This window comes from Rhipicephalus microplus, chromosome 3 (assembly GCF_043290135.1).
Source record: "Rhipicephalus microplus isolate Deutch F79 chromosome 3, USDA_Rmic, whole genome shotgun sequence".
Classification (NCBI taxonomy): domain Eukaryota; kingdom Metazoa; phylum Arthropoda; class Arachnida; order Ixodida; family Ixodidae; genus Rhipicephalus; species Rhipicephalus microplus.
The window spans coordinates 229857869-229884188 of record NC_134702.1 but is presented as its reverse complement, the minus strand read 5'-3'; the positions used below and the strand labels follow the sequence as shown (position 1 = coordinate 229884188).

The 26320-nt window shown below is 47.6% G+C and overlaps 1 protein-coding gene across 1 annotated transcript in view; it reads right to left on the bottom strand.

The window, feature by feature from the left end:
* The window catches only part of LOC119167548 (lethal (3) 80Fj), a 331845-nt gene that overhangs the window by 222725 nt on the left and 82800 nt on the right, over positions 1–26320 (bottom strand). Inside the window, exons 18-20 of the mRNA XM_037419055.2 lie at positions 13281–13419; positions 12682–12800; positions 5426–5604 (exon numbers count right to left, since the gene is read on the bottom strand). Coding sequence (XP_037274952.2) covers positions 5426–5604; positions 12682–12800; positions 13281–13419 — 437 coding nt within the window. The remainder of the gene's footprint in view (positions 1–5425; positions 5605–12681; positions 12801–13280; positions 13420–26320) is intronic.

Below are 26320 nucleotides of genomic sequence, written 5' to 3'. Positions count from 1 at the left end.
TTATCTACCGCTGTTACTTTGTTACATAGAGGTTGCAAATACTTCTATAATGTAACGGCGGCAAAAAAAAAAACTTTGTTATTTATATAGAGGAATTCGTTATATAGAGGTTCGTTATAAGCAGGTTTAACTGTAAAAGTTTCTTCTTTTTGCTAGCTCAGGTCAGCTATATTTTTTTCAATTTCATTACAACAAAATTTTTCCCATGACCTACGAGTTTCATTGTAGCGGGGTTTAACTGTTAAAGGGACACTAAATCCAACTATTAAGTGGACGTTGATTGTTGCAATGACTGTCCAGAAACCTCGTAGTGTTACTTTTGTGCCAAGGAAGGGCCTATTTTGAAATGAAATCACGTTTTAGTGCTCTGCATCGGGTTGGCAAATTACCCGCCTCAAGAAGCAGACCGAGCGGTACGTCTCGCGTCACTGTTGCCGTGCACAACGTTGCCTGGCTTTACTGCACTAGTAGCGGCAAACAGAAATCAGCGAGAACCACAGCAGCAACAATGGCCATTGATCAATTTCTCGTCATTGGCTTACATTGGATTACAGGCGCTTTTGTTTCAACTGCGCCCCACTAAATGACACCATCTATCTCGTGTAACCACGTGAAAATTGAATTTTTGAACCACTTGCGCCATTCCCTATGGTAACAAACGGCGGTTCTTTTTCCCATAAATCAAACAGAAATGAACAAGCAGCATTTTATAGCATCTCTTGATGCACGGAAGGTTCTTTATTTAGCGTAGTTAGATCTATTACTAGTGATTAATTGTAGGCGGTCCGTCTGATGTCATCGGGATCATTCTGAAAATGTCCTACTGCGGCGCATGGGTTCTTGTGCATTTACCTTAATTTCTCGGCAAGTAGGGCACTGTTGTTGATAATATTGTTAATATTGTCGTTTTAGATGTTGTCATAGATTGAGCTTTCACTCTGACGTAAATTGTTATTTGACTTTAGTGTCTCTTTAAGGGGGACACGGGTATTAAGAGGCCAAAAATCGCAAAAAAATCAACTTTTTTAGGTTGACATTTTCGGAATCCGATATTATTTTTTCACTTATCTTAGAAGTTTCAAGCTTCTCGCGTCATTATTTCTGGCACAAAATCAATTTATAACACCTTTGTGAGGTGAACCTGAGCTCAAATAGACGCTAAAATCGCGTTTTTTCCATGCCAAACGTTGCCGTTACACACAAGCTATTGTGGTCATCTTGGTCTCGTTTGGAAGGGTCGTTCTCTATCTTCAATTTCCCGCCACCAGTGCCTCGCCTTGCTCATTGGTTTTTCAGCAAAAACGCGTCATCGAGAAGCACCACCGCGCGATTCTATCGGCTGCTTGAGGCACGTGACAAAACCTAGGCACCCGATAGGCCAAGTGCCGTTTCCGGCGTCTGCTTCTTCATCGTGACGCACACGGACATGCGTCATTTTGTCATGGTGCTGTCGACTGCCTGCCGCAGTAAAGAAGTTCCCCGAAACACTAATTTTTGAAGCGGGTGTGGTGATCATTCATTCGCTGTGAACTTCAGAAAGAGCCCCACTATCACTCAGGACAGGGAAGATAAACTCGCGGCGATCAACGGCTGTCCCCGAGTCAGCGGTGTAGGCCTAACTCACGTACGAGCCCGTCAGTTGTCGACAACGTCGCTGAAAACGGCCGTGTCTTGGAGCCCCAACAGTTGCAGTACGGCAAATAAAAAAGCAGAACTCAAGCTACGAGAGATAGCAATCTTTGCAACGATGGAACGAAAGCGCAGTCTTATCGCTAAACGCGCCGATGCCGCGTTTCCCCCATCTGATGTGAACTGCGTGACGGGTCGTCAGAGTGGAGTTCCCCGCGCGTTGACAAACAACAGAAAATCAATCCGTTTGCGTGAACGTTCTCGCTGCCCGCGCAATGCAGGCTACTGGCAACAGGTAGAGTGCTCGTAACGACGCGTCCGCAACCATGAACATATTGCGTCGCGGCCTTTACTCGAAAATGTGGCTATCTTGCGTAAAAAAGAAACTACAGTCAATCCCGGATATATCAAACTCGGATATATAGAATTATTGGCCATATCGAACAGTTGAAAAATCCCCTTGAACTTCCCATGCAGAAGTATGGGACCGGTACACCCCTATATCGAACTCCTGTACAGCGGGACATCCGCTATATCGAATGCTGCGCCGCACCAAAACCCAGAAAGTGCATTTTTCCTAAAAAATATTGATCAATTTTAGGCCACGTTCTAACAAGTTCCGATTCTTTTTCCCGTGCAGGCGACGAAAAAACATTGTCATTTCATTGCGCTGATCTCGTTCATTGCGCGGCCCTTGCGTGTACATCAGTACATATAATGCGCAATCTGCAGGTCTTACCCTGCGGGCATAGTGTTTTCCGAAAGACCGATCACCGAGGGCACTGAAAAAGAACGCGAAGTGACTCGGTGATCTCGGTGCAATGTTCGCATGTGGTTCGCATTCCCTTCCTTGTTTGTTAGCGCACAATGGCATGCGAGCCTGAAAAACATGGTCTTCGAGATGAGCAACCTTGGACACACTTTTTAAGTGTTTTTGGTTTCAGAACGCGCGTCTCGGAGGCTACGCATTTTTTTTTGCGTATCCCATTAAAGCCGCTAAAAGCAGCGGCTGCCAGCTACAAAGCCACAGCAACATCAATATCGCCAACATGTCGACAGTGAAAACTCTGACGAACTCGGCATTGCGTCTTTTGCACCTTGTGGGCATTTCACCTCATTTTTGATAAATCCTCATTTTGGAACCCGCACGTCGTGATAAAAATTATGACCGGTGCTTGGAGCGACATCAAGTAAAACACTGTGATAAACGTTCCTTGCAGGCCAGGTGACGACTTCGGGTGCATCAAGACTGCTGACATTGGCTAACAATGCCTCAGTGAATTCTACGACTTATCAGCTTTTCCGGGCACCATCTTCGACAGTAGCGACTTCATCAATACAGATGACAACGTTTCACACTGCATCGATGCTGAGACTTTGGCTGCTGTTGCCAGTGTCGCGGAAGTGTAGCCGTGCTGTTATGAATGTACCAACGCCTTCGCTTCCGCCACTAACTAAACATTTGCCGCGCTACAAAGCTTGCATCGGCATTCTTCGTCAATGAACGTTGCGGCCGAAGGAGCTAAGTGCGCTTATTTGAAAAGTTTCAATGATATTAAGGATGGCTGGAACTTGACGGCGCGCAAGAAGCAAGGCAAGTTTACGTACTAAATAAGGTGGAGTAACTTGCAGTTTGCACCTTGTTTTTGAGCAAATCGTTATGTTAGCTCTTGTAACGATTTCTGAGGCCTGAAATTCTTCAATTTAGGCCTTAAACATTCGTATTTTATATCTGGAATTCTTGATATAATGAACTATTTCCCGATCCCCTTTGAGTTCGATGTATCCGGGATCGACTATAACATGTCGCTGCTCTTGCAGCGAGTGCGCGAGTTCTGTCTGCGACATCAACAACTCAATCAGGACAAGCCGGAAAACATCGCTATATCATACGACGGATCGCAGATGACGCGCGCACATTCGTCGCACAAAGGCGTCACTCAACTGATAAGCGGTCTAGTTGACAGACGAGCACACACGATCGCATCAGCTCGCCAGTGTGCCTCTGCAGAAAACATGCAGCAGGCACTGAAAAAACCTCATTTAGGTGACACAAAACAAAAGGACTACATGCCTGGTGCCTACTGAGAAAGTTGAATTGGCAAATCATTGTAAATAAACAGCTTTTCCATGCTACTGTCTGCCCAAAATAGACTTGTGTTTTTGCATGATTTCTCAGGATTGATTGATTGATTTGTGGGGTTTAACGTCCCAAAACCACCATATGATTATGAGAGACGCCGTAGTGGAGGGCTCCGGAAATTTCGACCACCTGGGGTTCTTTAACGTGCACCCAAATCTGAGCACACGGGCCTACAACCTTTCCGCCTCCATCAGAAATGCAGCCGCCGCAGCCGGGATTCGAACCCGCGACCTGCGGGTCAGCAGCCGAGTACCTTAGCCACTAGACCATCACGACGGGGCGATTTCTCAGGATTCAAATTTCGCTGTAGTCGCAAGCTTGTCTAAGAGATATCTTTGCCTCCAGAGCAGCTAGGACTGTCATTTTCGTTGTGACATGTAGCTGTATCTCTAGTTTACACAATCGTAGGTGTGAATTTTCGAGATCTTCAAAAATTTTATTGGAACATGAAGTGGGTGTGCCTGCAACCCTGAAATGCAAGGTGCGACTAACCTTGCTAAAATTATCAAATCAAAAAAGCACTCCTACCCTTGTGAGGCTTATGTTCATTAGTACACAGGCATGTGCCAATAGCAGCTCTCCAATAACAATTTCTTCTGTAATCATACAGGCGAACAATAGGTAATTAATTTTAGGATATCTCAACAACTAATTGGTTTAGAGGAATAGTATTTACATTTTTGAAATCAGCATCAAAAACTCAATCGCACTTTGAATTTTCTTTATAACCACATGAAAATATCTGGCATTTTTTCTCAAGTACAGTGTCGCCCCTCAAGTGGTTTTCAGAAGATGCATCTTTTTCATCAGTACCTTGCAAGGCAATAGGCATGTCCCATGAAGGCTTGCCTGCTAAATCTTAACCTTTTAACTCCTTTGGACGAGTAGAACTCCTCCAAGCAGAATAGGTACCCTTCTCTGGCGTTCAGACAGAGACGCATGCATTTACGGGTTAAATTGCGTGTTATCCACTAAATGGCAGCATTTGCTCAAGGATTTAGTTTTCTCCTGCGGCCTGAGCACGGTTTTTGTATGGAAGGGCGGCGTACGATGGCGGCAACCCATGCATAGCTGGCCAGTAAAGATGAAAAAAAAAAAAAGCTATTCGTTTTCTTCCTCATCTTCAAGTCACAATGATTCAAGTAAAGATATTTATCGTTTGTTCGTAAGTGAAGGCAGTGATTACAGTGAATAAGTAGCCCCTCCTGAGATGAAGAAAGATCAGACCCGAACAATAACTGTGAGTGCCCGCCAGTGAAGTTGCATAGCGTTATTTCGAGTTTTGAAATTTTGTACACCAGCCCCAAAGCTTCCCGAGTGAAATACCCAAAGCGTGCTTAGCCAACACAAATGAAGAGAGATGTGGCACCTGTAACTGTTTTGTTTGCAACAATTTCATTTTTATTAGCAGCAGATAGCTGGTTTCCTGTGTATTGTTCGGAGATAAACTTTATTACGTTGATTTGACGAAGTATGTGGGGAAAATATTTTTTCAACACTGACTAGCTACTTTGTAGTACAATCAGAATCGAAGTCGTCGATAAAAAAATAGGTACTTTTTCGCCAGAAATTTTCAAAAAAAAAAAATGAGCACATAGGGGTTTAAAAAGAGAATCCTTACCAATTAAACACTGTGGATGGTAAAAGACTCACGTGGAAAGCACACTCTTGTTGTGGAGGACACCCTCGGGTGTGCTGTAGATGGAATACTCCTCAGCCGTCACTAGCCGCAGCTCATTGCGGCTCAGGGTTGCCAGCACCTCGGAGATTACCGAATTCATTACGAACTTTGGCAATACGGCCGTCAGGGTGATGATGGCTCCTTTTACGTCCTGACAAGAAAGACAGTGATAAGCATGAGCCGGTTCGGAACAGAATAAAAAAAGGTAAAGGCAGAAACAAAGATCGAATTGAACTTAAGTAGTATATTGCCGCGACAGGTTGGCCACATTCAAGTACCCACCGCAATCATTGTGGCAAGAGCACCAGCAAGACCCGGCTGGCATGCGCCACGCGTTCGTGCGCTTGGCCTACGAGGAAGAGGAAGATAGTTGAATCTGTGTCACTCGGCTACTCGGACTCGACGACCATAGTCATTAGACTCGCGGGCACAAGTTCGCCCTAATAAAGACGCTTGTATTTTAGCCTGTCTGCCTCAGCATCGCTACATTTCTGGCGGAGGTGCTGGGTAATGAATCAAAGCCCCACGAGCTCAAGACAGCGTAGCCCCGACAACCAGCCTGTCAACCCCATGGAAGTGACTCCTGTACACCAGAGGGCAAGTCGCCGTCTTCGAGGTGACTCACCTGAGTTCAGTCCTCTCCACTTCACACCAAGGGGAAGTCAAACGATGAACGCCACCACTATGACTAGCCAGGTAACACCGGCACAAGTGTTGATCAGCCAACCGCACCAGCCGCCAGTATTCCACGGCGACTCGTACGAGGACGTGGAAAATTGGTTGGACCTGTTCGAGAGAGTGGCGAGCTTGAATGGATGGGACGAAAGAGAGAAGCTCCGTTGCGTATACTTCGCCCTGGAAGACTTCGCAAAGACATGGTTTGAGAACCATGAAACCTCGTCTACCTGGGAGGTATTTTGACGACAAGCGGTGGCTGCGCTCGCGAACATAGACCGAAAAGAAAAAGCGGAAGCTGCTCTTCAATCCAGGAACCAGCTCACAAACGAGAGTGCTGTCATGTACATTAAGGACATGGTCGTCTGTTCAAGCGTGCGGATTACAACATGGCTGAGGATAAGAAGGTGCGCCATCTAATGTGCGGAGTGAAACAAGAGCTGTTCGCCGTTCTCGTCCGCAACCCTCCAAGCACAGTTGCTGAGTTTTATTCGGAAGCGACGGCCATCGAAAAAACACTAGAACAGCGGGCTCGGCAGTACAACCGGAATCTTAAGTGCGCATCTGCACAGGTATTCTCTGAAGGCGTGCGAAACGACATTGAAGCCCTGCGAGAGCTCATTATAAGGAAGAACTGAGCAGACTGCAAATGCCCCAGACTCCAACTGCACTATCTGTTACCGACGTTGTTCGTGACGAACTGAGGCAGGTCATACGAGAACCAGAGCGTGAGCTGCGGCTGGTTCGACCTATCCGAACGTTCTCTGAAGTTCTCAGACAACCCACAGTACACAGCAATGCAGCAGTTGCGATGGCGGCGACTCCTCTCCCACCTGCAGCACGCAGCGCACCTCGTCCACGGGAACCAACAGCTACCTATCTGCCCCCAGGAGCACGTAGCACACATCGCTATGTGGAGCCTAGGCCCAGGAAAAGTGACGTCTGGCGTGATCACGAGCGCAGGCCTCTGTGTTTCCATTGTGGCGAAGCGGGTCATTTGTACAGATTCTGCCCTTACCGACAGGCTGGATTAAGAGGCTTCCCGTCGTATGCATTGTGCCCCCGAAACGGCGAACGACCAGCGGAGATTGAGGAGTACTTGTCCACGTGCCAGAACTCGCCACCTGTACGCCAACATCGGTCACGGTCACCATCGCCTATGCGCTACCGGTCATCCAGCCCACGTGCACCTTCAAGGCAGCCTGGCCATCGCTCTCCAAGTCCACTCCCGGAAAACTGAAGCAGCAACCTGTGGAGGTGAGGCCGCTGATAACATCAGTTACGAAGATCCTCCAATATGGCTTGAGGGCGACGACGGTGTATTTCCGGTAAATGGGTGCAGCAACAAAAGCGTTACTTAAGATTTGTGGTTGAGAATGGAAGGATGGGAGCTGAATGCCTTAGTCGACACCGGTGCTGATTATTCAGTGATAACTCACAAGATAGTGAAGAAGCCAAACAAAGTTGTGACACAGTGGAGTGGATCGCAGATACGCACGGCAGGTGGTCACATTATTACGCCCCTTGGCAGATGCACTGCAACCCTTGAAATACGGGGCTTTATTTACGTTGCCGATTTCATTGTGCTACCAGAATGTTCAAGGGACCTCATTATAGAAATGGATTTTTTGCGAGCTAATGGCGCCGTAATTAACCTGCGTAGGTCCAGCGTGTCGTTTTCGACTGAACGAGCTATACCGGTAGAGAAATCTGAGGAACGACGCCTAATTGCTTTACGTGTTGTTCATGATGACGTAACTGTGCCGCCACGCTGCAGTATAATGGTGCTCGTAGAGAATGACGCATTTTACAACCGCGAAGGCATAGCGGATACAAATGTAGGGCCGTTTTTGAAAAAAGGTGTCTGCGTAGCTCGGGGTCTTGTTCACTTGACGAATGGCCGTGCAGATGTCCTACTTACGAATTTCTCCAATGAACTTAATGAACTCCAATGAACACATCGCTCAAGGCACGGCTATTGCCTATTTACACGACTTCTGTATGGCGACCGAACTATGCAGCTTAACGACGTCAACCACTCGACCAGTGGCCTGCAACATCGACACATCTGTGATCATCAACCAGAACCTACCGGACAGTAAAAAAAAACTGATTTACGCCTTGGTAAAGGAATTTTCTGATTGCTTTTCGATTGCCTCGAAGGTTCAGCGCACGTCAATTACGAAACACAGAATTATAACGCAAGACGACACGAGGCCTATATGCCAGCATCCATATCGAGTGTCACAGAAAGAACGGGAAATCATTAAGAAGCAAGTGGAGGAAATGCTTTCGGATGATGTCATCCAGCCTTCTAATAGTCCATGGGCATCCCCCGTAGTGCTCGTTACGAAGAAAGACAACACACTTAAATTCTGTGTCGACTAGCGAAAACTCAACAGCGTAACTAAACGAGATGTCTACCCCTTGCCACGTATTGACGATACACTAGATCGGCTGCGATCCGCAAAGTTTTTCTGCTCCTTGGATCTGAAAAGCGGATATTGGCAAATAAAGGTCGACGAGCGGGACCGTGAAAAAACGGCATTTGTAACACCAGATGGCCTCTACGAATTCAAAGCGCTTCCATTCGGCCTCTGTTCCGCGCCAGCGACGTTCCAGCGAATGATGGACACTGTCCTCGCGGGATTGAAATGGCAGTCATGCCTAGTGTATTTGGATGACGTGGTGGTATTCTCTGCAACATTCGACAAACATCTAGAGCGACTGCGCACAGTATTAGAAGCCATCCGGTCAGCAAACTTGACAATCAAACCCGAAAAATGCCACTTCTGCTTCGAAGAGCTGCGATTTCTTGGACATGTCATTAGTTCTGACGGTGTTCGTCTTGATCCCGAAAAGACAGCCGCTGTTCAGAGGTTCCCTACACCCAAAGACAAAAAGTTTTGGGGTTTATGTGCCTACTAAAGGCGATTTGTGGAAAACTTCTCAAAGATTGCGGAACCTCTTACAAAACTAACAAAAGACGACGTGCCCTTCACATTGTAAAGCGAACAACAGAAAGCTTTTGATGAATTAAAAAAACAGCTACAGGGTTCACCAATACTTGAACATTTTGATGAGACAGCCGACACTGAAGTCCATACCAATGCCAGCAATGTCGGCCTCGGCGCCATCCTGGTCCAGTGGCAAAATGTTCAAGAGAAAGTGTTAGTCCATGCCAGCCGCAAGCTCTCAAAAGCTGAGGCAAACTACTCTGCAACTGAAGAAGAGTGCCTCGCAGTCATCTGGGCAATAAATAAGTTTCGACCCTACCTTTATGGCAGACCGTTCAGAGCTGTCAGTGACCACCATGCTCTATGCTGGCTGGCAAGTCTCAAGGATCCGTCAGGTCGACTAGCCAAATGGAGCCTTAGGCTGCAGCAGTATGACATTACTGTCGTATACAAATCTGGAAGGAAACACAGTGATGCCGACTGCCTGTCACGCTCTCCCGTCGATCCAAGTGTACCTGAAGAGGAGGACTTCCCGTTTCTAGGCGTTGTCGACGCATCCGAAATCGCTCAACAACAGCGAGATGACCCGGATTTGCTGGCGCTTATACAACACCTGCAGGGTCTCGACGTTCAAGTCCCTCGCATATTCTCCAGAGGGCTCTCCACGTTCTGCCTTCGTGGGAGTGTCCTTTACAGGAGGAACTTCGAACCTAATGGCGAAACGTTTTTACTAGTCGTGCCCACAGCCATGCGACAGAAAATTCTGCATGCATGCCACGACGAGCCAACATCTGGACACGTGTGAGCCGAACATTCGACAGGATTCGCCTGAAGTATTATTGGCCTAAGTTGCTCGCATCAGTGCAGCGCTATGTGAAAACTTGTCAATGTCAACGGCGCAAAACTCCAGCCGTAAAACCAGCCGGCCTTCTCCAGCCAATACACCCTCCGGATGCCCCATTCCAACAAGTCGGCATGGACTTCCTAGGACCTTTCCCAACATCATGTGCAGGCAAGAAATGGATTGTCGTAGCTACAGACTATCTGACCCGTTATGCTGAGACTGACTCTCTGTACACTGCGACAGCTGCCGAAGTCGCCAAGTTCTTTGTGAACAACATAGTGCTCAGACATGGTGCGCCCATCGTCGTTATTACGGATCGGGGCACCGCATTTACTGCAGACCTTATGCAATGTCTGATGCGCATGACAAATACCGATCACAGAAGAACAACGGCGTATCACCCTCAGTCAAATGGCTTAACCAAACACCTCAACAGAACTCTGACTGACATGCTATCAATGTATGTCGATGTTGAACATAAACAGTGGGATGAAATATTACCCTACGTAACATTCGCATATAATACAGCCGTTCAAGAAACAACCCACGTTCTCCTTTCGAACTAGTATTCGGCCGAAGAGTGACCACCCCACTGGATGCCATGTTACCACTACAGGACGAAAACAGCTATCCACCCGACTTAGATGACTTCTTGCAAAGAGCCGAAGAAGCACGACAAATGGCAAGATACCGAATACGCCGTCAACAGCGCGTTGACTCTAGTCGGTACAACAAGCGACGCAGTGACGCACTTTATCATCCCGGTGACAAAGTGTGGATATGAATCCCAGTGCGCCGCCGCGGACTCAGGGGCGGCGCCAGGGGGGGGCAAGGGTGGGCTGGAGCCCCCCCAAAATTCTCGCCTGCCCCCCCTATGCCCACCCAAGTGCCCGGAAGCATATATTGAAAACCTAGTAGGAGCAGAGCTAGCTTGCCCCCCCCCCCCCCCCCCGGAGGAACTCACTTTTCGTGGTTGCCCCCCCAGTGTAAAAACATCCTGGCGCCGCCCCTGCGCGGACTCTCTGAAAAGCTTCTTTGTCGATACTTCGGCCCTTATGAAGCACTCAACCGTATCAGCGACGTCACTTATGAAGTCAGATCCGCGGGACACGTGCGCTCAAGACGCCGCAATCCCCGCGGAAGTGGTACACGTAGTCCGCATGAAGCCCTATCATGACAGATCGTCGGAAAACGAGTGAGAGTGCGCATGTATCATTTCACTCTCTCAAGCATCGGGACGATGCGTCTGAGGAGGGGGATAATGCCGCGACAGGTTGGCCACGTTCAAGTAGCCCGCCGCAATCATCGTGGCAAGAGCACTAGCAAGACCCGGCTGGCATGCGCCACGCGTTCGTGCGCTTGGCCTACAAGGAAGAGGAAGATAGTTGAATCTGTGCCATTCGGCTACTCAGACTCGACGACCATAGTCATTAGACTCGTGGGCACAAGTTCGCCCTAATAAAGACGCTTGTTTTTTAGCCTGTCTGCCTCAGCATTGCTACAATATATCGCATATTATAAAGAAAATGGGCATAGTAATCGTCATGACCCGACTATTCTGCATAATCTGCACAATAAGTTTTTGGAATTGAAACAAGGCCTGTGCATATGCCTCCCTCCCCCTTTTTTTTCTTCAAAAAAAGTGGGAACAACTTTGAATAGTAGCAGCATTTGCCCTTCGTAGAATGCAGTAAAACCAGTAAAACATGTTCTAAAATTTACTATACTTAGAACATATAAGCCGGTATGACTAGCCTTTAAATTTAAGAAATCATGAATCGATATGAGGGTAATATTGCTGCCGTTGCTGCCACTTAGGATCAAGGGTTGTTCGAGTCAGCAGTGTCAAAACCCTTTATGGTGTGACTGCAGCCCACTGTTCTTTGTCTGCTCTTGTCTTCTTGGGTTTTTTTTTTTTTTTTTCACAATTGTGATTTGTCATTTCCTTCAGTGCTGTTATTATCACTTATGCTGCATTTATATTGTGCCCACCCCCTCATTAACACCCACTTGGTCTTGAGGGTATACTAATAAATAAATAAATAAATAAATAAATCTGTTCATTCAACTAGTAGTGAGACTTTGCAGCAGGGCGAATTTTGTTTGGATAGGCATTATCAGAACTTAGCCCCTCTTCACTGCCGCAAAACCACCTCTCAAGTGGGTTACATGCCGATTAATATACATCTATTCGTTCATTTTGAATATGTTGAAATATTCAATAAGTCAAATTCAAATCAAAGTGAATTCATATACTGTAATAATAATTCAAGTATTCGAAACATTTGAATATTTGCACAAGCCTAGTTATGTCCACAAACTTGTCATCTTAACAAATTACAAGGTCATGGTGAATGTGGACAATATTAGTGACTTTACTAGAGCGTGCAAGTATTTATATTTTCTCGGTCGGCATTGACCACAGCTTCCATATCAAGTGGCACCACTCTTAATTTTTTGCTTTAAAGCTTTACTTTGCCTAGTGCTATGCAATTTTTAACATCTGTATCATAATTAGTACAATACACTTAAACAGTACAATAAACATCCCTCTTTTCTTCCTTGGGTTCAGTAACTACTGGGTTCCATTAAAGTATGTCCAGTCATTTATTTCTTATTCTGCACAATTTCAGACACTTTAAGTTTTTGTTGAAGTAAATTATAATACTGCAAGGTTTGTTGGAATTTCTTGTGCCTAAAGTATACCCACAGACCTGCTTTTTCTGTCACAGCATTAGAAGCAACTTCTCACCGGGTCGATGGTTTCCCTGCACAGCAGCAGTGGAAGTGCCTGCTCAGGGTCTAGTGGGGCCTCGCGGTCGAGCTTGAGCAAGTCCACAATGCGAAGCCACAGGTTGGGATGATGAGTAGCTGTTGAAGGAAGTACAAGCAAGGGCTGCCACTCTCCCAACAGCAGCTCTCCACTCAAAGGCGTGTCTAATTTATACCCCACGCCACCACCGCAACACTACAAACCTGGGTGTTATGCCCGATGTTTCAATCAGTACTAGCACATACACCTACAAGACTGCTGACATGCTGCTGGATGAGTGCCAAGTGGCATAAGTCTAAAGAATATGCACTCACTGAAAATTTTTAGAAAATCTGATTCAAGACCTTTTAGACAAAACAGACAGTGCAAGTACATTACCAGTGCATCCCGCTATTTACAATATACTATTTCGCATGGGCAGCAGTTTGAATATGTCACGATTAGAGCAAAATGCAGGTTTACGTAGATAGCTTAGCAAGTGGAAGGAGACATATCGTCCCTAGCTAGTTGTGTGCAGCACATTGCCTGCTAAGCTCATTCATGGTCTCCCAATTGCAAAAAGCCGACCGCCCGCTCACCAAAGATTGAGTGGTGTGCAGGCAGCAAGGACTCCAGGGCAAGGTCCTCAGTGTCCTTGGTATCCAAGTTAGAGCCCGAGCAGATGGCGACCAGCGCCTCGGCCAAGATTTTGGCCTCACCCGGCCCGCACTCCTCAGCCTGCAAGAGCATCAAAAGTGCAGCTCTCAGCCTTGTCCGAATAAGCCATACAAGTTCCCAATGAGGCTGCATGTTCACAACGCAGTGCCTATGCCTTCGGCTACCCCCGTGCAAATTTCTCATAATGTTCAAGCACTCTACTAACTAAAGACCTCAGCAGTCACACTCGATGACTACCTCTTAACATTTTGCTCGTGGCGCATAGAGACAATTGCAGCGATAACCATTCATCAATGTCAGTCACAGCCGCTGCAGAGAGCATTGTTGTGGATAGAATGTATGTTATGGTTGGAGGCTACCATCAGATACCAACTTCTTTGTTTATTAAGATATCTCAATAAAATTTTCAGCAAAAACTAATAGCAAAAGCATTATAACTACTACGAAATTTCATGAAGTTATGTTCACTGGTTCTCCAGTTACGGCAGTATGTCAGAATAGTGCACATGGTTCTCTTATTCCAAGCCTGGAGAACTTTCAAAAGTTGCTAAAACTGTGAAATTAACAACGATGATTCTCAGGTTGATACCTCAGGGAGTAACAGAGCTCTTTTTTTTTTTAATTTCCTTACTGAAAAGTTTTAACAGACCATCAAATTTATCCTTGGTGATTGGGATATGATTAATCAAGTTTTGATTAGGTACCATAAATAAGAGACAATATATTGAAAAAATGGGCTTGCCTCACTACCAGAAATCTATTCACGTACATAATAAAAAAGACTTATAAAAGTAGGATGAGTGGTTCCCCAGATATGGCTGGAACAAGCAGCCTCACTAGCCAAAGAAAGTCATTTTGAGAAAACGACATATGAAAGTTTTGGGCATATATGCAAATCTAAAGCAACCCTGCAGCATAACTGGAGGTGTCCTTTGGGACAATCTTCGCCACCTTTCTGTCTTCTCCAAAGATTTCTTCTTAGCTTTCTACAAGCGCAGTGAGTCTCTCTCGGCTGCCCGCTGAATGACCAGGTCACGCTCCATTGCCTGAAATTACCGCTTCGTCGCTAGCATAGTGCCGAGTTCCCTTTGAACAGCAGCACGTTGTTGATCCGCCACCTCTCAAAAAACGTGTTCACAAGTGCACAGTTTACGACACGATCGCACTCCCGGAGGTCTATGAAAGAGAGGATGTGGAAGCTCCTGTCAATGAGTGCGAAACACCAGGCGCACTTGCAACGTCAAATTTTTGCACTGGTGGAGCAGGAGTCCCGTGTCTAGGCGCGTGGATGCAACCACACTCTCGCGTAGATGAAGAAGCTGCTCCACATGTACTGTCGGTGAGATCACCATCGGCGCACATGCAAGCGGAGAGCCTCGCCATGCGGACAACCTTCATAGATCACTTCCTTGCACCGAACACTTGTAGCGTCTTCCTTTTCATTGGACGCATCATGAGCGAATGCAACAACGGTCTTGTAAAGACAGTTGAAAATCATCCCGTGAAGATGTTTGAAAATCATTTCATAAAAACAGTTGAAACGCGGAGAGTATGTGAACGGCTGCAACGACAGACGATAGTGAATGAAACGCCGGGGATGGAGGAGCGGCAGACGACGGAGAGCCGCATTATGTGCAAGAGTACAGTATAAACCGGAATATAAGTCGAGATATTTTCAATAAAACAACGAGCTAAAGTGTCCCCTCGTCTTATATAGCGGTGTCTAGCCGACAGTGCACCGCTGTCTGGCAACATGTGGCTTGCATGTGCATGAGAAGCTGGACACAGCCATATTTGCATTCAAATCCAATAGCAGGTTGTTTTTTCTCTCTTGTCTGTTTTTTTTTTTTTTCTGTTCGTGATTTGTCTCCGATCTGTTCCAAGTTCTCGCTCCGCTTGACATTGTGTTTCATTTTTAGTGGTATTTTTTCCGTTCACTGAATATGAGTAGCGGTACGAGAAGGCAGTACTCAGCTGCGTTTAAACTAAACGTTGTTGAGTTCGCAGAAGCAAATGGGAATATGGCTGCTCAGCGCCGCTTTCGTGTATCAGAAAAAAGCGTGCTCTATTGGAGGGTGCAGAAAGAGAAGATGCTGATGTGCAATCTTCAGAAAATGTAACTTCGTGGGCGAAGTGCGGTTCATTCGCAGCTGGAGGATACGCTAGGGAACTTTGTGTGGGAAGTTCATGCGTGCTCGCTGCCAGTGACCGTGGATACCATTCGCAAGAAAGGAAAGCTGTGGAACTCGCTCAAGAAGCTGGGCTCACGAGAGAAGAGTTTCGTGAATTTTCAGAAAATGTAACTTCGTGGGCGAAGTGCGGTTCATTCGCAGCTGGAGGATACGCTAGGGAACTTTGTGTGGGAAGTTCATGCGTGCTCGCTGCCAGTGACCGTGGATACCATTCGCAAGAAAGGAAAGCTGTGGGACTCGCTCGAGAAGCTGGGCTCACGAGAGAAGAGTTTCGTGCACCAAACTCTAGGGTGCGTCGATACATGAGACGCAAAGGATTTCCTTTCCGGTGGCGCACATCCATCTGTTAGAAGTTTCCAGACGAGTTCGAGGACAAGCTTATTAACTTTCAGAGCTCCGTGAACTGACTTTGGGGCAGATTGACAATGCCAATGAGACCCCCGTGTGGTTTGACATGCCTTCATCGACCATGATCATGCAGCATGGTGCCAAGGATATGAAGCTGTTGCCCACTGGCATCGGGCACTCGCGCTTCATCGTCATGCTGGCATGCATGGCAGACTGTGGAAAGCTTCCACCATTCATCATTGTCAAACGTAAGACAATGCCGAAATAAATGTTCCCGCCCGGTGTTGTTGTTCGCATCAACAAAAAGGGATACATGCACGAGGCCATGATGCTCGAATGGATACGAGTAGTCTGGAACCGTCGGCCAGCTACACTGTTGTGTCTTTGCAGCATGCTGGTGTTAGAAGTGTTTTGTGGTCACTTAACCGACGCTGTGAAGCGCGCACTGGTCATTGGAAAAGCGAATCTCGCCGTGATACTGGGTGGTATGACGTCCACCCTCGAACCGATCGACATTGTGCTAAACAAGTCGTTCAAGGATCAAATGCGGCTGGAGTACCAAAAGTGGATGTCCAGGTACAACCCAAAGACACCGATGGGCCGCCTACAGAGGCCTCCGTTTGCGACTGTTTGTGGCTGGGTGCTTTCCACCTGGCGTTCCTTGCCAGATTCCATGGTGGAAAATACTTTTAAGATATGTTCCATCAGCAACTCGTTGTGTGGGCACGGAAGACAACCCACTGTGGGAGGCGGCCAGCGACAAACTCTCGTGTTCAGAAGACAGTGGCGCTTTGTCTGACGAATAGGAACAGTTCTCGGCAATTTTGGGTTGTTTTCTTTTTTTGTTCTTTTTTTTTGTAACCTGAGCTTGAGAGGTCGACCTATATTCCCACTCGACCTTTAGTCCAGTTTATACGGTACCAAGTCATCACGCGCAGGGTCCCTCGCAGGGTCCCTCTCGTCCTTGAGGAGTGCGCGCATCGCCCAATGCCGGCGGCGTTTCTCTGCCGCAGGAAACTTCAAACCTCTCGCGAACCTTTCAATCATGAGCAGCTTGCTTCTCTCCTAGGCTGCCGCCGTCGCCGCGGGTGGCAGGAAAAAAAAGTGAAAGAATTCACAAACAAAACAATATCAAAATAGCGGAGCTCGTTCAACCGGTCGAGAAACTGCGATTGCGCCAATTTGGGCTATAGACGTCACACTCTGGAGTTTTGCAGACACGCAACACCACCTGACGATGCAGTTTTAAGTAGTGCACAGCCCGACTCCCTTGCACAGTTTGCTGTACAAGCAGGTGCTACTATAGCGCACGCAACAACTATTGAGCAAAATATTAGGTGTATTTTCGCATTGAACACTCAGAAAAAGAGCTACAAATTTTTCTCCGCTAGTTAGACGCATCACCGAACAGCTGTGAAGTGCTTGCTGGTTCACTAGAGTGAACAACGGTGAAAACAAGAGCAGACGCAACAGCACCGCGCTCTACTAAAAAAAGACCCCATTCTGCACTACTGTTGCGTTGGGAAAGGCCACGGACGCAAATGACTTCAGTTTTACTGGTTTGCACAGCTTTCGCAAAGGAGAATGGCGAGAGCGCTAAATACAGGCTGTTGCGAACGTGTTGGGTAAGCGAATTACTCGCATTCTCCACAGCCGTTTGCATAGGTAAGTGGGATAATGTAGGTCTCCTGTTATTGTTTTGAGTAGCCTTGATGGAGAACCACGGTAACATTTATTATGAAGCTTAACAGACCCTCTGACCGCAGTGCATGACGTGCAACAGTAGACAGGTGACGCCCAGCGGTTTGGCCGTCGCACACCTCGATTGATATGTGGGGTTTTAATGTCCCAAAACCACCATATGAATATGAGAGACGCCGTAGTGGAGGGCTCCGGAAATTTAGACCACCTGTGGTTCTTTAACGTGCACCCAAATCTGAGCACACGGGCCTACAACATTTCCGCCTCCATCGGAAATGCAGCCGCCGCAGCCGGGATTCGATCCCACGACCTGCGGGTTAGCAGCCGAGTACCATAGCCACTACACCACCGCGGCAGGGCTGGCCGTCGCACACCTTGCGACCACTGATAATCTGAAGTTGTCGCCACCACACGGTATTACGCACGTAGGGATTTGAGGGCTCTAAGGGCCGGCTTTAAATAAGAAATGCGAAAGCGTATGTCATATCTTTTTTTCTTTTTTTGTTGGTCTTTATGATTACCGGAGCTATCTCAGAGGCATTGGTTTTGCGTTTCGTTGTACACTGAGAAAGTGGACACACATGTATCCCCATTTGCAGTATATACAAACGAAAGACAACCGTCAAGAGAGCATTCGAGCATGCGTAATAAAACAGTTCAACAGACAAGAGGCGAGAAATCGAAGAATGCAACTGCAAAGCGAAAATCACCATGGCCATTCGTGCCGGATAAAGCAAGCTTTGTACCAATGATAGCAAGATAGATTGCTCTTGTATGCACTTTATCGCTTTGCCATCATGTGTATGCCCAAGTTTAATGCACTTAGGCGTAACAAAACGCAGGTCGGAGTGCCTGCCTTGAACTCGATGTCATGCGATGCTCGCTTCCATTTCAATTGCCAGTTGCAGCACGCCGAAATACATGAAGCATCTTTTGCATTGTGCCCGCATTTCGTTTTGATGAGCTTCCATCTTTTATGAAGCGAACTTGGATTGAAGGAAGAAGCTTGCCAGGTTCTTCATTTTTAGGATGGAAAGTCCTTTATGGAAAAAAAAAAGGGGAGGGGGGCGCAGGACCTCCGTGGAGATAAGCAGGACTTTCTAACTACATTACTAGTTCCCGGTATCGGGTTTTACACTTATTGTATTCACCATCACTGGTACTGAGGCGGTATAGTGTCAGTACTGTGGTTTGCCAGACCCCCTAAACCACTCTGATCAGGCCGCTCTGACTTCCATATTGGGCAAATATTAACTGCGTGTCCGGGTCCGTAAGGAGCGCTTCACGATAATTTGTGGTTTACAAAGCTTGTGTGGCCATTCCCCCTTTTTCAAATGCGGAACACTGCCACAGTAAGTGGTAAAGGTCTGCGCGGCAGCGCAGCCCGCAGTGATTGCACGTCACGGTCTCAATGTCCAGTTGTCGCCATTTTGCTAAAGAGTATGGTGTGTATGCTGAATTTGCGTAGACCTTATTAATGAAGACTTCTTGGGAGCGTGAAAGCTTACATTTGCTGGAAAATAGGACTTTGGGTTAACCTGCGCAATGCGTTTTTAGTAGCATGACGCAGGGAGGTGCGTACGTAGTGCATTGTGGCTACCGAGGGAGCCATTTGACATAAGAGCTCATACGGGTTCACCCTGAGGGGTGGGGGCAGAGAAAGATTGGTCGACCCACCTGTGGAAGCAGCAGCGACGTTTGCCGCCGTGTTGGCTCCGGGCACACCCATATGCCCCGGCGTCCAGATAATTTCTATTGGCCTGTCAGCTTTTTCATGCCCACAAATGATGCTTTGAATAGCAGCAGCTGTAGCATCCTCGGACGCTGGGTGAAATATTTCCGAGTAGGCAGCATGTGAGTCCGTAAAGACACGAAGGGGTTTCTGTATAGTGTATTTGAGGCTTGCAGTCGCTCCCCATATGGCAAGTAGTTCGGCATGCATAGGGATACCGTTCGGTAGATGGCACCTGTAGGCCCCTGTACTCGGTGGTCTGCGCGCAGATCCATGCTATACAAGCTTCGCCATCGGTAATGGCAGCGTCTGTGAATATGTCGATGGTATCTAAGCTCGCTTCCCTGAGTTGTCGCGTGACAAGAAACTGGCGGGCAGTATTATTGTGACGAGATGTGTGGCGACGGAACAGTCGAGAGGCTATTGAAGTTTCCCGTGGGGGTAAGGACTGATTAAGAATAGGTGCATCATCATGCCGCTGACAATCCCAGGCCAGAAGGCGACGACCTTGCGGCGTGTTTTCCAGGCGGATGTGGTGTCGAGTGTTGGCTTCACGGATGACGTCTTGCAGAGGGGGCAAGCCCCCTGCGCTTTCAAGGGCGGATATCTTAGTGTGTTTAGGGAGCCCCGTGATGGTACGGAGAGTAGCCCGATGAAGGCGTCCCAAATTTTGGATGTCCGTTGGAGAGAACGTGTATATGGGTGCGCCGTACAAAATCTTTCCAACAGCCGCAGCTCTTGCAAGAGTGCGACAGGCTTGTTGTCGTGCACCTCCGTATTTGTTGGACAGACGACGTATCATATGTAATGTGGCTGGCCATGCCTGCCGCAGTCCACGTACCCACTTTTGTGGGCTGTTGCAGCTGGCTATTGATAAACCTAAAACTTTGATTTGTCCGTTTTTTGATTGTATAGTGTGTGATCCAATATGGAGTGAGATACACATTTTCTGGTTGGTGCGATTCTTGCCGTCTATGCTTATAAGTTCTGCCTTATGTGGAGCCAGCTGCAGGCCTACTTTGTTAAGAGTGAACTCTAAACTAAGGATGGCTGCCTGCAGCTCAGTCTGCATTGATTCTTTGTCAGAATAATCCACTGCCTCTGTCCATATAGTAATATCATCGGCATAGATAGCGAATCTGGCCGTGGTGTCTCGTTCAAGGTTTTCTGCTGCCCTGCTCATGGCCAGATTAAACAGCGTCGGTCCTAAAATAGATACCTGTGGAACACCTTGGTCCAAGTAGTAAGTCTTCGGGCTCCATCCAGGTGATGCGCCGCTCAAGCGAATGGGCCGAGCGGCAAGGAAATTTCGAATCCATGTCTGCGCACGCTGACTTGGGTAGCGCTTAGCTAGTTCTTCCAAGAATAGCCTTATGGTGAACATTATCGAACGCTTTCTGCATGTCGACGGCCAGCAAGTAGTCAGGTAACATCTTTCTTGAAGTACGATTGATAACGCGCCGTAGCAGCCAAAGGCAGTCATGGGTGCCGAGGTTAGGACGAAAACCCGCCTGGGCAGGATGGTATCCCGGCCGGGTTATCTCGAGGTAATGGGACATGCGTGTGTGAATCATGCGTTCAATGAGCTTACATAAAGTAGATGTTAAAGATATTGGCCGGAGGTTCTTGCAATGGGTCTTCTCTTTTCCATGTTTCGGAATAGGATAAATGAGAGACAGCTTAGGGTTCTCCAGAACATTTCCTGAGGCCCAGAGGTCATTGATTACCACCAAAAGTGCATCCCGGGCTTCATCTCCGAGGTTGCGGAGTTCTTGCCATGTGATTAATTCGTGGCCAGGCGCTGATCGAGGACGCGCATGTTTGATGGCTGCTAGCATTTCTCCCATGCTAAATGGGCGATCGAGATTCGGATCAGGTTGCGTTATGGTGCAGGCTTTCGGAGATGTAGGCGGAGTGAGTGAAGCGTGAAGAAAGAAAGTGGTAATAACTTGGTCTTCCACAACGGACGGATCTGCTTTGAGGAACAGCTCGGCCAGAGGAGAGTTGCCCTTTCCTTTCCCGTTGAGGCTACGAAAAATGCGCCATAGACCTTGGAGGCCCGGTACACGGCCAAGGCGTTCGCAAGTGGATTTCCAGGCTTCACTTTGAAGTTGGAGCCGATATCCATTGATAAGTTTAAATTGGCGCTTAATTTTGACGATGTCAGAGTGTCGTTTGCCTTGCGAGCGGTATCTTCTGACTAAATAGTCTGTCTTCCATAAATTGCCTAAATGATTATCCATCGGCTGAGTATGGTCTTCGCATGGCACTGTTTCGCGTGCCAGCTCACGGGCCTGTTGAACAATGTCCAGAACGCTCTCAACTGTCGAGAATGATCCAGTAACATTACTACGAAAAGTATTCCAGTTAGTCATCGTTGTTGTTGTTTTGATCCGGAGGCATTTTCGATTAAGTGCCATGAATATCGGGAGATGATCACTGCCCCATGACTGGCTGGAGATTGTCCAGTGCCGTACAAATTGGGGGCTGGCGAGGGTGAGATCTGGGGTCGTGTCTCTCTGCGCTCTATGTAGTCCTATTCTTGTAGGGGGTGTCGGGGGCGTTACAAATTTCTACAGAAGAGAGTTCAATAGCGTCATGAAGATATTTTCCGCATTTATTCGCCTTTCGGGCACCCCAGGCAGGGTAATGAGCATGAAAATCACCTCCAATGAGCAGAGAGAGGTTCCTGGATGCTTGCTAAAGCGTCTCCAGCAATGTGTCTGGTCCAACTGAAATATTTCCTGGGCGAAAATACGCAGACACGGCCACGAAGGGCTTTTGGCCAGGAGGACAAATTTTAACAGCTACTATTTCGCGAGCATTAGAACTGAGACCAGGAATGTCTAATTGAGTGGCAGGCCATTCATTACACACCAGACACGCTGCCTGGCCTTTGGGAACCTGCCGCTTATGTTTTATGGTTGGTATCTGAAAAGCACGGTAACCAGGAAGCAAGCACGTTCGTGCGTCTCCTGGAGAAGAAGGAACAAGGGGCGATGCCTTTGGACATAATTACAGATAGTAGAGCACGTTTGATTAAAACTACGACAATTCCACTGCACCCCCTGAGCGAGAGAGCTCATGAGGAAGGCCCTGGTTTGCGGCGCTTATTGTCATCAGCGAGGACATTGCGCTGCAGTTCATCAAACATATTTTGAAACCGAGTTTGCATGGTATCAAGGGCTTGTGTTAGAGTGTTAACCATCTCCAACCGAATCGCATGCTCCAGCTTACTAGATTCTTGAGCCGTTCTTGTCGCAGGAGCCCAATAATGTGAGAATAGGCGGAGTCCTTGTCTGTGACCGGTTTAGAACGACGTGTCGGAGAATGGCCCTTTCTTTTATTTCGAGACTGACTGCAGCTTGGCGTTGGGGACCGATTCCCTTTCTTTTGGTCTAGCATGAGGTCGCGAAGTCTCTGATTTTCCTGCCGTAATTCCTGTAATTCTTGGCGAAGGCTGTTGATAAGCTGAGTCAAATCGGAAGAAGCGGCTGTTTGAGCCCAGGTTACTTTCCGAGGCGTCGGAGGGGTCGGCTTTGTGGCATATGTCGTAGATGATGAATCAATAGTGTTGCGAAGAAGGGCTGATTCATATATATTTCGTTCAGGACAATGAGGGCTGAGTGAAATGTGTATGGACGCTCTGCAAGCCACGCAATGAGGAAACTGCTTACAGTTTTGGTCGACCTCATGTGGAGCTTTGCCACAGCCCCGGCATACTGGCAGGAAGGAACAGTATTTGGCAACATGGCCCAAACGATGACAGTTGTAGCTTGCGACCGGGCGAGGCCCATATTCGTGAACACGGATGACTTCATATTCAAACACCAAGCGTTTCGGTAAGGAGTCTGTATCAAATGTCAAAAGCAGCAGCTGTGTTTTACGGAGCATGCACACATCAGTGATTGCTGCCTGTTCACAGCGGAGGTGCGCTTTGATGTACTCAATTGTTAGGCCAAGTCTGATCTTTATTACCCCACGAGAGCTGCCGACTGCGTGTGGTTGAAGAGGCGATGTGTCGACATCAATTACTCGCACGCTACCTTTGACTGTTGCCACTAAGCGCGACAGTGTACATAGTTTGCGAAAATGACCTTCGTCACGAAGTGTGATCCGTACGCAGTTACTGGTTATGTCAAAGCGGAGAATTGACATTTCTGCAATAAAGGTTGACGGAGCGCTTTGCTCTATGGCGTCTGTAAGGGCTTGTTTGAGAATGTCTGTCACCTGCACTTTGTTTAGCGGCCTGATCAAAACAGTATAGCGGGGCCGACTCACCAGTTAGGCGTGCGGTCTGTTCGGTGACACTTGGCGTTGATAGTACACGGCGTTATTCTTTTGTACCCCATTGTCGAGAAGTTCGGTGGTGCTGGTAGAAGAGCCCGCTGCCGTGTCGTGGACACGAGGTTCGGTAGACAATTCTGATGACAATGTAGGCTGCGTTGCATCCATTGTCTCGTTTTCGTCAGATAGCGTTGGGCAATCGCTCGAGTTCACTGGAACGCTTGTGCATGCCGTGGTCGTTTTCATAGTAGGCGTCTTGAGATTCAAAGTGAAACGCGCCGGGCGTAACAGGTTCACCAGGCATGGCACGGCCGCGCGGACGCGGTGCAAATGCGGTTGCCGGCAGCTGTGCCCTAGGCCAGTCCGAAGCTGCTCACGAGGCTTAGGGTGGTCAGTTTACAAAACACAGAAAAAAATGTTCTCCAAAAACGCTGCCTCTGCGACACAGGCTCACCGTGTAACTGGCATTCACTTCTGCGGCAACGAACCGCGGTCTATCAGCCGAAAAAACTAGTCAAACTGACAAGAAAACAAGGAGCCGAGGTCAGGCACGCCTGCCATCGTGGGCGCTCAGCAGCGCCCCCCGATTTTCAAGAAACCGCGCTTCAAGACCAACAAAAGAGGAAGGCCTATGCATATGCGCTTGCGGACGGCCCTCTGTGCAATATTCATTTACGACTGGTGCGGCGATGGGGGCTCTGGCGGCGGCATTTTTTGCAGCGCCGCCTGGGCAGAGTCTGACGTTCATTTTTGAGCGCCCCCGTGTCACTGGAGGGCTGCGATGGGTTGTTGTAAACTTTACTTCAAACAGTTTCACGATGAGTAAGAGGTTAACATTTACAGAAAAGGTAGTTTATGATACGTACTGCCCGAATATGTGGTTTCCCAAAAATCGACTTTTTCGCAATATTTTCATTTTCAAAGGCCGTGTCCCCCCTTAAGGGGGGACACGGGTCTTAGAAGGCTGAAAATTGCAAAAAAATCGACTTCTGGAAGCTGACATTTTCGAAATTTGTACTTATTTTTGCACCTATCTTAAGGGGGGACACGGGTTTTAGAAGGTCGAAAATCGCAAAAAAATCGACTTCTGGAAGCTGACATTTTCGAAATTTGTACCTATTTTTGCACCTATCTAAGAAGTTTCTAGCTTCTCGCGTCATTATTTCTGGCACAAAACCAATTTATAACATGCCTGTGAGATGAATTTGAGCGCAAACTGACGCTAAAATTGCGCTTTTTCCGCGCCGAACTGTTGCCGTTACACACAGGCTGTCGTGTTCATCTTGGTCTCGTTTGGAAGGGTCGTTCTTCATCTTCAATTTCCCACCACCGCTGGCTCGCCTTACTCATTCGTTTTTTAGCAAAAACGCGTCATCAAGAAGCACTAGTGCACGATTCAATTGGCTGCTTCGGGCACGTGACAAAACCTAGGCATCCGATTGGCCAAGGGGCGCTTTCGGCGTCTGCTTCACCATCGGGATGCGCACAGATATGCGCCATTTTGTCATAGTGCTACTGGCTGCCCGCGGCAGTAAAGAAGTTCCGCGCTATAGTATTTTCTGAAGCGAGTGTGGGGGTCGTTCGTTCGCTGTGAACTTCAGAAAGAGTCCCGCTATGGCTCAGGACAACGAGGATAACAAACTCGACGCGGCCACCGGCAGTCGCCGAGTCACCGATGTAAGCCTAACTCGCGTACGAGCCCGTTGGTTGTCGACAACGTTACTGAGAACGGCTGTGTTTTGCAGCCTCATCAGTTAGAAGACGGCAAGTAAAAAGCAGAAGTGAAGCTAGAAGAGATATCAATCTTTGTAGTGACGGAACAGAAGCACAGTCTTATAGCTAAACGCGCCGATGCCGTGGTTTCCCCCGCCTGACGAAAGGACCTTGAACTGCGCGACAGGTCGTCAGAGTGGAGTACGCCCTGCGTCCACGAACCACAGAAAGTCAATCCGTTCGCAGTGAAAATGCTCGCCGCCCCGGCAACAGAAGCTACTGGCAAATGGGAGACTGCTTTTAACGACGTGTTCGCAACGTTGTCGCAATCTCCGCTCGAAAATGCGGCAGTCTTACAAGAAAAGGAAACTAGCACATGGGCACTCACATATCCTCGAAATTGATGGGCGAGGGAGCAACTTTGGTTCGCGACTTTTACAGGTAACTCATTCTGGACAAGCCGGAAAACATCGCCGTGTTATTCGATGTATCGCGGATAACGCACACACATTTGTCGCACATCGCCGTGAGTACAGCTACCGAACTGATATGCGGCCTCGCGGCAGACGAGCACACGGCGACAACTTGCTACAGCACTAGAAGAAACTGCTTGCCCGTGCAAACAATCAGTCCTATTACATTCCCAGTGCTTATTAACTGACCAAAAGTATGTGTACCATAATATTTTTTATCTCGGAACGGCGAAATAAAGTTTTAACAGCATTATGCTTGAAGCACAGATTTTGACCACTTTCTTTTGCTTGTTCGGTAAAAGTGGACCTAGAACAGCTAGAGCTGTAATTGTTTTTGTACAATGTAGCTAAATGTGCACAAAAAACAATGCTGGAAGCCTATTTTTAATGAACAGCTTCATTTTTTATTTTAACATAAAAATTTCTGTATTTAGTTACATGCAATGAACTGTGCTGTAATGCAATGAACTGTGCTCTAATTCGAGAAGTACTCGTTCAATTTTCGATCAGCTTGC